We start from the raw sequence: 11,942 nt of genomic DNA, 5'->3' as shown, positions 1-11,942 counted from the left end.
AGACCAATATCAACTAGGAGTAGTTTTTTTTAGAACAAAACAACAATGCTTGAGACTATAGTTTATTGTTCTTTTACAAGTCCAAATAGTAAAATTATGGTTCTTCAAAAAAAAAAAAAAAAAAAGAAAGAAAGATTATGGTTCAAAACTCCAAATTAGTTGAATGCACCACCATTAGGAACTTTCGCCTTCAGACAGCAAACAATTTCTTTGGCCCAAGATTCACATCAACCCAAGCTAACACAAAAGAAATACATGCTTATAATACTGCTTGATTAACGATTCATTTCCTTGCAGAGCAATTGCTCAAAGCATCTGTAAATCTTCTAGTAATACAATGTCATCAAGACAGAAGAACTCATATACAATTTTCTAAAATACAGAGCCCAGTTCAATTTCAATTGGACAAGAGATAACGATACAAGAATGCACCTCTCTAACCAATTCTGTCTAAACATTGTGTGTCTTTATCCTTGCTGAGAAAACATTATCTGAAGATCACAATCCTAGAGTCTACTCACTAAACTGTAGTAAACTAGTGCACTAAATAAAGAATTTCAACAATGTACAGACAGGATTTTCTGGAGAGCTTCATCTTTGTATTTGATCTGGAGTGTGGCTGCTTGTAGCAGACGATGAGGCCGTTCTTCCATTAAGCAAACCATTATCGGCAGGTGGAGACACTCCCCACTTGCCTTCTGACTCGGCTGGCTCCATCACTTTAACGGTTCCATCACTCAACCCTACAGCAATCTGAAAGGGTTCTTGTGGGTGGGCAGCTACCACTAGCGCATAAACAGCTTGGCTCCTAAAACAAGGTAGAGACATATTAGATGAGACTAATATAAATATAGAATCTACATCACCCACATAACCCTTGTGGTCAGCAACTCAAAACAAAGTAGCATTGCATATGTCAACGTCTCAGGTACTTGGTCTTTCTTCACTGAATAATTGAGAAAAATCACCACATATACCCAAGAAACAGAATAAACTCAAGTGCACAACAAGCTAAAACTTTCGGACTTTATTGTGTTATTGACCCTCTCAAGATGAACAGAAACAATAGTTCAGGTAATGATTAAGAGAATTGTGAAAGTCAGAATATGATCACATGGATTATATTTTTAACTAAATAATACATTTTTGTATCAATATAACGAAATTTAATGTTCAACATCACAGATGGTAAAGTCTTTTAACTCACCCATTCAATTGAGCCTGAGAAAGGTATGCTGAAGGGCCCACACGGCATCTAAGTTTCAAAGTGTCCGCATCAAATACTCCAATGTTGCCATCACAAAAGGAAGCATAAACTATCATACTATTGCACGAGTATGCTGCATAGGATATCGGTGCAGACAATGCATCCTGGGGGACCCACTGTAATTTAAGAAGGCATAAAAGAATTACAACTGATCTTTCATAATCTAAACCTCGATGCACAATGTAGTTAAACCACTCTGTTATACCTGTCTAATGCATTCCATTTTAGAGGCATCATATATTGCTAGCTGGGTTTCATGGAACACTAGCAAACGGGTCTGGTCAGAGTGAAACTGCACTCGTGTATCACCAGTAGCTGCCTTACCAGCTGGAAGTTGTATTGTGACAGTCTTCTTCTTCTCCCAGGCATCAATGCTCCAGACACACAGCTGTAGTCATATATCCACCATTATAATAGTGAAAATGACACTTTATTATAAGTTATAGCATACATCAACAGGATCAGGTTAACATATTGTCATCTGAAAGCATTTGAACCTCATACACAGAGAGATTGACTGCCTCTGAATGCTTCTTAAAAACAATAAATAGATTATTCAAAAAATAAGTAAATAAAATTTCAACACTTGGTTTTTTTTTTTTTTTTTTTTTTTTTTGAAACCTCAACACTTGGTATTTAATGTACAAGGAATGGAGCAATTTTCTTAGTTATAACAAGTAATCGTTATCCAAAATACCTATAGAGAGCCACTGCCGTCTAATGCCTAAATCGGAAAGGAAAAAATAAAGAAATAATAATTCTAAGGGACAACTAGACCATACAACCCAAGTAAATATTCTTCACTAGTGACCTGGCCACTTCATTTGTAAACACTCTAGTCTATATCAATATATCATTTCAAAATTACAAAAGTTAAAACCGAAAGATTTTATTAACCACCCAAAAGAGGTCGAATATTGCCTACCTGAGCATCAGCACCAGATGATACCAGGATACCAAGACTGGTTGAAAATGCTAAACCACTTATGCGCTTCACGTGACCCTTCAATTTTGATTTAACCTGAAATTAAGAGGTAGAAAAAACCTTAAATAGATGGCATACTAATATAAGAAAACACTATAAGAAGTTAATTAGCAATTGAAAATTATTACCTCGTCTACTCTAACATTGTATATGTGAATGGTTGAGTCCTCCATTCCAATTGCTATAATGTTGTTGTCTTGGGGATGGAATGCCAAGAAGGTTGAGGCAGGCGGAGGAGGCATGAATGTCGTCATGACCTGAAAGTGCAAAATGATTAGTTGCCCATGAAGGCCATAATAAAGCTGAACTATAGAACAGCAGGCATAATATACATAATCATAAATATAAATACCTTGAATGTCATCATGTTAAACAATGACACCTTTCCACCAGCCGCCGACATTACGTATGAATCATTTTTCGAAAGTGCTATACATGGTACAGCTTCTTCAGCATTGACACCTGGGACATCATTAGTCATAAGAAGACCGCTGCTTGGTTGCCAATGTTGCGGAACCACACTGGCAGTAGCCTATTGAAAATTGAAACTCAACAATTTTAGCAACAGTTCAATCAAAGTTTCAAAAAACATATTTGATGAAAACAGAAACTTCTACTAATCCATTACCTTCCCGTTAGGGTTTTGCTCACTGCGACTCCACTTCCAGATTTTCTGGATACCATTTGAACCAAGCGCCAAAACCCCAATACCACTATTGGTATAAAGAAGTCGAGCAACCTAGAGGCATGCAACATTCAGATAAGAAAGAGATATTATGTGCATAGCATATGATTTTCAAGAGTCAAATCAACAAACCTTGCTGAAACTGTCCATGCTTTCTGGTAAAGTCACCAGCCTACACTGAACAGGCTCCACGATTTCAGCCAACTGCCAAGGCTTGATTTTAGTCTCGGTTGCATCTTCGGCCATCCTAGCCTTTTCCATGTTTCCATTCTGAAGAAAAAGGAAATCCAAAACTAAGCTAAAATACAATGATGCAAAGGTACATGAATAGAGAAGAAAATCCAGGTACGATGAAATGGGAGGGCTTTCTTTACAAAGGAATGTACAACGGTTTATTTTTTGTCCAAGGTTTCTCAGACACAATTATGCTCAGTAGCACATGCTACATCAAAACCAAAAATTCCAAATAAGCACTCACCACAATTGGATAGAATGTTCATGAATCAATGCAGAGAATTGAGAAACGCACATATGAGAGTTAGGAGGGCAAGCACAGAAACATACATGGTTAATCTAATATGCTATGCAAGTTTAGTGATCTTGGCCTTGAGGCATTACAAAAAGAGATCAGAAATATAATAAAATTTAGACAGCTACTAATAATTGCTCCTGGATAAATTTGAATCATTGAAGGTTACCTTGATAGCAGCAGCTTCAATAGGTGTCCTCAATGCTTCAAATTGTGGGGCTTCTACAGTCCTCAATAAACGAAGACCAGCTGCAGTTGCGAGAATTTTGATTCCATTATCTGCAGTGGAAACAGCAAGAAGGTTCCCTTCCTTGTTGAATCTCAACCGTGGAAGATTCTGAAACGCATTTCAAAACATAACGTAAGCAAAAGCACTACATCCTACTTGTGGGAAGAGGGATTTTTCCCGTGATATATAGACAAGTCCAAATATGCTAACCGGAAGCCCTCCCTCTGCATCTGTTTGAGCGAGTACACTGACATTATCCATGTCCCAAAACTTTATCTGATGATCTTCCCCTGCAGCTAGAAAATGATTTTGTGTTGTGTCAAATTGCACAACACCATTTGATTTCCTTCTAAATCCAGTGTATGTCCTTTTTATTGCCCCTTCACTCTCATTCCACTCAACCAGGAAAGATTCTCCATCTTTACTAGTTCCACATGAAAATAATCTGCAATACGATAAGACATGTGTAGGTAATAACATCACATGGCATCAACTCCATGCTATGTCTGAGATACTAAAATTAGGAATCTTAATGGACTGAATCCTTTTTACAAGACAATTTTCACAAATTTCTCCATACCTAGTTCCATCAGCACTGTAAAGCATTGTAGTACACCAGTGTCCAGGAGCATCATAGTCAACTTTAGACCCCGAATTATCATACAGCCAAGCTTTAATCTTCCCGTCAAATGCAGTTGAAAAAATGAACTGAGAAGGAAAGGAAGCAAATGAGCATAGTGTTACAAGAACAGGAAGCAGGATAGTCACAGCTCATCATCAATCAGATCAATTCATAATTTACTAATAGAAAAGAAAGTACAGTTTTAGACCCAAACATCACATCTATTGTATGTATCACAATTATCAATTTCAGGGCTATTGGTTAGATACCTGTATGTTCTCCTTCTGATGAGGGCATATTGAGTAAACAGGTGCTTCATGGCCTTCAAGATTGAATAACTTTCTTCCTGATATATCCCAAACCTGTTTGATAGAAGCATTAGTAAGAAAGAGTATAAAAGCATCATCACCAGCATGTGAAATTGAACCTGAATATTAAAAACCTACTCCATTCTTACCTTAATAATCTTATCATCTCCACATGTTAGGACACAAAGCTGCTTGTTAGGATAAGCAAAAGCTAGATCATTCACCCCACCAACATGGGCATCAATCTGCAAGCATAAGGATATATTGGTCAGGTTTGATATTCAGAGTTCAACTTAAACAAGCAAGATAATACTTCACTCACCTCCAGCTGTTGTCGAAGATCATTTGGTCCAGAATAACCATATAAATGGATCAGGTGCTTACTAAAGGCAGCTCCTGCAACAATGAAGACCATATATGATGGATACAGGAGCAAACATTGTAAAAAAAAAAAAAGAATTATTTAAAAAAAAAAAAGAGAAGAAGAAGAAGAAACAGCAGCAGCAAAAAAAAAAAATTTTTTTTACAAAATTAAAAATGAGCTAGCAGACATACCCAGATAATTTCCATCAGGACTCCATGCAACTCGGCTGACTGATATTACATCTTTGACAAAGGCAGCCTGTAAAAATTCACAATCGTTAGGCCTACAGACTGGGCTGGTTCGGCCACAAGAGCACGCAGTCAAAAGTGTTCTATATCCTGAACTCCAGAAAAAAGTAGTGAGAGAGAGAGACACACACACACACACATATTAAGAACAAGAAAATTACTACAAGGTGATAGATTAACCTGGAATTGTAAAGAGCATGAAGCCATTTCCCAAACTTTGAAAGGCTTTGACACCAATTTCTCACGTGACGCAACCTCCCAAAGAGTAATTTCCGCGCTAGATGAACCAACTAATCCAAACATCAAAATTAGCACAAGACATGAAAACAAAGTGCATGTATGGAACTACAATAGATAAATAGCCTTCATACCAAGCAGCAATGTGGGATGAGAAGGATGGAAATCCATGCTTGTAACAGTTGACCCTTGGTGCAAAGTAAAGGCCACCATTCTTGGGAGGTCATCCACAGACCAAGAAGCTTGTTGGCGGGGTGTTGGATAAGTAACCTGAAAGATAAAAACAACAAAGAAAATTCATTAAGTGCACTGTCGATTAATATACTTAACATTGGAACCAACATTAAAAATTAAGCCCATAACAGAACAGTTACCTCCTCCACAGATTGTGCAGGACGAAGACGTTTCATCAGCTGTTCGTGATCAGGATTCTGATAATCAACCATGCCAAGTGTTGTAGGCGGTGTTCTTGGCCTTTTATGGATTGGGACTACCAAAAATATACATATATAAATAAATAGCTAAGGTATAAATAAAAAATAAAATAAAACAAAATTAAAAAAAAGTCTACGAAGAAGCTGACAAAAATAAAGAAGAATATTTAGATACAAACGAATAATTAAGTTTCCTTTTAACGCCATCAGCTTCCCCCCACTATTAAGCTAAAATAGATGTTAGAGAGTTCCCCAATTACATAAGGTGCCTCTATAGCTAAGAACAAATACAAGCCTCTTAACCAATTTCACCGGCCTCAATTATAATTACAAGTAAATGTTTACAAACAGCTTATTATGTCCGTACCCACCTTGATTAGGGGGCACAGGAATAGATGATGCAGTCACCACTGCAGCTTGGACAGAAGAGGATGCAGCAGCATTTGCCATCCAACCAGCCAAAGCATTAGCACTAGCTGCAGCAGCTGCGGGTGTAGGCTGGAATGGCTGCAACATAAAATAAGACATCATAATTAAAATTCATAAATTTTTGACAATATTCAGCAAACTTCGAAAAGAAAAAAGAAAAAGAAAAAAGAAAAAAAAAACACTATCAAATGATTGTAGACAACATACACCATGAGCTCCTAGCTGTGTATAAGCAGCAGGCTTTGCAACAGCAGCAACTGGAAGAGTTACAGGAGCAGGTGCAACAGCTCCATTTGGAGGAGTGCACGTATGATCAGTGAACAATGTCTTGATATCAGGGTTTGGTCTGGGATTCTTACAAAGCTGATGCTGCCAATTCAAGCTGCACAAATCAGAGAGTTAAAAATCAGTAAACATATATACCCAATCTTATTTGATAACTAACGCAGTCATACATGACATCAGATACCAAATAGATCAAGTCTTTTTAAGAATATACATGACAATTAGGTGCACCTATTTAAATACTTCTAGCCTAGAGCAAAAAAAAAAAAAAAAAAAAAAAAAAAAAAAAAAAAAGTGCTCTGCCCTAACTCCCTGGTGCCTAGACGCGCCTTAGGTGTGCTTTTCTAAGCACTAGTCCTTCTGATTTTAAATTTTCTTATACGGTTATGTGGTTCAAGATGATTGAAGTGTCAGGTAACGACTAAATTAAGAATCAAAGTAACATTGTTTATTAGTATAATATGCTTTTCTAGTTCACGGTTCATGGGGGGTGACTGGGTGAGTGAGAGCGATTTAGATAACACTATTCCTTACCCTAAATCTTTTCCATTTAGTTTATGTGCTTTTCATAATTTTCAGCAATTCAAACAAATACACTAGCTCAATCATTTAATTAAAAAAAGTAAAAAGTAGATTTCTGATTGCCATCCCACAGACATTGGCCTTTTATCTGAAATTTGAAGAGACTGAGACATAATAAGTCACTCTAGCAATTGCCGTATATGACAGAATATATAAACATAAATATCACCATGAAAAAAAAAAATCATTCAACAGACAAACAAACTGACAGCAGGGCCTTTTACCTTTGATTAATTAATGTACGCAGTCTTGACGATCTCAGAGTCGGGAACACCAGCTTGTCACGGAAAAGCGGGTTTGCTTCTATCAGCTTTTTAAGCTCTGCCAACATTATGTTACGAGCAGTTTTGGTGTCACCATACTTTGAAAGCTGCTCATTTTCCCTGAGGTATCCAAAAAAGTTCTTCATGAATTGTTTTTATAAAAGGCAATCAAAGGAAGACTGCAGATCACATCGCACACTAGAATTGTTTTTCATGGTAATTTCCTCATTGGATAAAACATTTGAAATCAGGAGCAAACAAGATTTCCTGCTCCCAACTGACGTGACGAGAACTAAATTATTACCACATCAGCAGGTAACACTTATTTGCCAAATTATTACTACAGCTCTTGTGACCACTCCACTTCGGGAGTTGAGGTCTTTCACAATAGATCCCCCGGGTGCATGCAATATTTTCTATTCCCAACTGGCACGGTACAATTTTAAAGGATACAAGGATCGATCCTTAAATTATTACCATGTCACCGGGGAGCAATAACTCGATAAACTATTACTACAGCTCTTGTGACCACTCGCTTTGGGGGACAAGGTCTTGCATGATGGATTCCTCCATTAGATAAAACAACTGAAATTAGATTCATGTGAGATTCTTCCAACAGACGTGGCAAGAAACTAAAGTACAGTGGACCACGTCAGGAGCACTTATTTTCAAAAGGCCCAACGAGACACCAAGCCAAGAGCATGTACAGAGAAGGTCTATTGGCCCTCTTAAACGTACCATTACATAAGCCCAGGCGCCCAGCAACAATTTTCCTAACTAATAAAATTTCCTGCTCCCAACTGACGTGACGAGAACTAAATTATTACCACATCAGCAGGTAACACTTATTTGCCAAATTATTACTACAGCTCTTGTGACCACTCCACTTCGGGAGTTGAGGTCTTTCACAATAGATCCCCCGGGTGCATGCAATATTTTCTATTCCCAACTGGCACGGTACAATTTTAAAGGATACAAGGATCGATCCTTAAATTATTACCATGTCACCGGGGAGCAATAACTCGATAAACTATTACTACAGCTCTTGTGACCACTCGCTTTGGGGGACAAGGTCTTGCATGATGGATTCCTCCATTAGATAAAACAACTGAAATTAGATTCATGTGAGATTCTTCCAACAGACGTGGCAAGAAACTAAAGTACAGTGGACCACGCCAGGAGCACTTATTTTCAAAAGGCCCAACGAGACACCAAGCCAAGAGCATGTACAGAGAAGGTCTATTGGCCCTCTTAAACGTACCATTACATAAGCCCAGGCGCCCAGCAACAATTTTCCTAACTAATAAAATTTCCTTCTCCCAATTGACAATGAACAATTCAAAGGATAAACAAAAATCAATCCTTACATTATTTCCACATCACCGGAGAATACCCCAATGTTCATTGACTAATTTTCCATATGCCAAAAGACACAAGTCAAGGGCACAAAACAGTCTATCAGTTGTCCACATGTTCTATATCCTATAAAGCATTAAAACGAACGATTGTGGGGTTTGTAAAGTATACCTGAAGTTAGTTAGAGTTAAAAGTTGTGTGATTTCCTTGTAGAGCTCTTCGTTGAATGTCGAAAATACTTTCAAATCACCAACTAGTATCTCAACCGCCTTGGACTTGTCTTGCCTAACAAATTCAAACAAACACCACAGTTTTAATACCAATTTCACTCCTCCCATACAATGACAACAAATGAAGAAAACAAAACCGAAATCAAACATACCGGTCAAGAGCTTCGAGATACTTCTGCTTCCTAATCTCAAAGAATATCTTCATTGAATATCTGTTGTCATCCACTTTGGTAAACCCAGACAAATACTTTTCAACCTCATCCCACTCCCCTGCTTGCACTTTCTCCTCAAAGTATTTCATATTGAAGAAAAATCCTGACTCTTGCTCAAGCCTACCCCCAATCACCAAATTAAATTAATCAAATGATACAGTATAAAATAAGCAAATGGAATTAACATAAAATCATCAACAATTATTCAATCATTTTCATCAAAACCCTAACATCACAAAAATTCAAAAATTGACCACCAACGGCTCCCGTTTTTTTTATTTTTACCCAAAAAAAAATTACCTTCCTTCGGATAAATTCTCCGCATGTAATTAAAAAATATATATAAATAAAAAAACCATAATTTAAAAAAAAAAAAAATTAGGACAGAGAAAAATTAAAATAACTAAATAAAAATACCTGTGAACGGACTCCTTGAATTTCTCTTCTTCAAGGAATTGGAGTATAAGAAACACCAATTCCCGGCTTAACGACGACATTTTATCCCCGAAATAATCCAGAAATTCAGATCAAATTAACAGATCAAATTTCTTTAATTTCCCCTAAAATCAAAAACCCCCAAATTCAGATCAGAACCAGAGGGAAAAAAAAATCTAGAGAGAAAAAATTATCCTCAGCGCATGAATGAATTGAGCAGAGAAATAGAAGAGAGAGAAAGATTTTAAGCAAATTAAAGTTGGAAATTTCTAGGGTTTATATTTTGGAGGCTCGAAGTTCGAGAATTTCTAGGGTTTCAAAAGCTTGAAAAAGAAGGCTACTCAAAAAATAAATGAAAAAAAATTGAGGACTATTTATTTAGAACAAGAGCGGAGGAGAGAGAAAGTAAGATAAAGGTTTTGTGTTTCTCTTTCTACTCTCTCTCTCTTGCTATCTTCGATGCTTTTTTTGCAGAGTGATAAGTGAGTGTGCTTATATGATAACGTGATTAGTGATGAGTGATAAGTTGATTTGGTTATCATTGCGTGTGATGTGAGAAAAAGTAAACCGGATTCCAAACCACTAACTCAATTAGAGTTGAATATTCGTTGTTAACGTCCATTTTTTACTCCTCTTGTTTCGCGATAAATACGGGTTTTTTTTAATTTCTCGTGGTATTTTGAGTTGAGTTGAATATAGCGGGGGAAAGTGAATTTTACGACACTGATTTTTTTATTTCTAATTTTTAATTTTTTTTAATACGTGAAAATAGTTAATTCCAGGTTCAGCGTATCTAATCTGATCCGTTTTATTTCCATTTCTGTTGATTTTGTTACTTAATTTTCTTGATTTGTTTTCTTTTATCAATGATGCAATTATTAAAATTTCTAAATAAATTTATACTCCTCTATTAATACAATAATGTTATTTGTCCTTATCCTATCTTTATTTATAACTGCAATTATGTAAAATACCTTGTTTGTGAAAGTTTATCTCACTTATCTTTCATGTGGTAAAAATAAAAATAACTTTGACCATATTTTTTAATTTATACAATAAAAATAAAAATAAATTAGCATCAATTTGTGATTCACAAAACCTTAATAGACCATTTTCCACAAAAAAAAATGATATTGTTACTTAATAGGTGGTGAAATTTGACTTTATTTAATTTTAGGAGGGTTGTTATTTTTTTGACAAAATAGGAGGGTTATCTATACTTAATTTATATCTATACTTAGTATTTAAAAACTATAACCAAGAAACTAAGAAAGACACATGTCCTCATCCATTCTATTACACTTCTTTAATCATAGTGTCACACTAGCATAGTGCCCGTACGATGCACGATTTATGAATCAAATTATTAAACCCGTAGGAAAAATAAAAATAAAAACAAAGGTAATTCATTTACTATTAAAGGAGTTGCAATTGGTTACTAATGGTCAATGAAAAAAAAAAGTTAAAGGAACGTTATTTGAATAGTATTTTATGTTATTTGAATTTCTTTTAATTTTTTATAATGTTATTTTATTAATTGAAAAATAATTGAATAATACTCCACATAACTATATAAGAAATGGACTAATTTATTTATATCTCTCGTTGAAAAAAACTAAAATTTTCTTATCATACCATTCGCATCAGTAGCTACAATAAATCTAATATATACATGTTTTATTTACCCGTCGCACTCATTCAATTTATAGACCCAATAATAACCTTAAATTTGACCTGCCAGAACATATATTTTCCTAAGTTAAGCATTGTGCCAAAAACTATATATTATATAATAGTCATATATATAACCAACAGCTGATTAAATATAGTATAAACACAAAGTTTCATATGTGGTTGGCCACACCGTGCGGCCAGCCACAAATTTTTTTATTATTTTATTATTTTTTATTCTTTTGTCTCTTTTCTCCCTCCTCTTTCTCTTTCCTCTTTTCTTCTTCTCTAAGCTCAGATCCTTCATCTCATTTACTCAGAAAACACAAATTCCGCAACCATCATCAATAGTCGTCGTCGTTGAAGCTCCAACCCAACCTATATCTTCTCAAAGCTCCAAACCCTAACATTTTCCCCCAAATTTCAATAGATTCCGGTACAAATTCATCAATTCCATTCCAATTTCCTATTGATTTTTGTTACCTCCGCCGTCGTCTTCGTCTCTGCCGTCGCTGTCTTCATCTTCGCATTATGGGAGAAGGCGTTAATCTGAGGGTGTGTGTTTCGGTGA

General features: G+C 35.9%; 1 protein-coding gene across 1 annotated transcript; it reads right to left on the bottom strand.

Moving 5' to 3' along the window:
* Window positions 1-252: 252 nt before the first annotated feature.
* Window positions 253-10,129, bottom strand: LOC110708720 (topless-related protein 3-like). The gene is made up of 24 exons (XM_021886925.1): window positions 9,683-10,129; window positions 9,206-9,385; window positions 8,995-9,108; window positions 7,429-7,587; window positions 6,545-6,719; window positions 6,280-6,415; window positions 5,849-5,964; window positions 5,609-5,744; window positions 5,418-5,527; window positions 5,181-5,247; window positions 4,948-5,021; window positions 4,775-4,870; window positions 4,587-4,679; window positions 4,276-4,403; window positions 3,906-4,140; window positions 3,636-3,803; window positions 3,070-3,207; window positions 2,881-2,991; window positions 2,605-2,784; window positions 2,381-2,509; window positions 2,193-2,288; window positions 1,473-1,655; window positions 1,208-1,383; window positions 253-808 (listed from the first exon to the last, which is right to left on the bottom strand). Exons 1-24 carry the CDS (start codon window positions 9,760-9,762, stop codon window positions 592-594), a joined length of 3,297 nt encoding a protein of 1,098 aa, XP_021742617.1. The 5' UTR covers window positions 9,763-10,129; the 3' UTR covers window positions 253-591.
* Between the last annotated feature and the right edge of the window lie 1,813 nt (window positions 10,130-11,942).

Source organism: Chenopodium quinoa, unplaced genomic scaffold (assembly GCF_001683475.1).
Source record: "Chenopodium quinoa cultivar QQ74 unplaced genomic scaffold, ASM168347v1, whole genome shotgun sequence".
NCBI lineage: Eukaryota > Viridiplantae > Streptophyta > Magnoliopsida > Caryophyllales > Amaranthaceae > Chenopodium > Chenopodium quinoa.
Note: the sequence above shows the minus strand (reverse complement) of the source record. Positions and strands in the feature narration are given on the sequence as shown.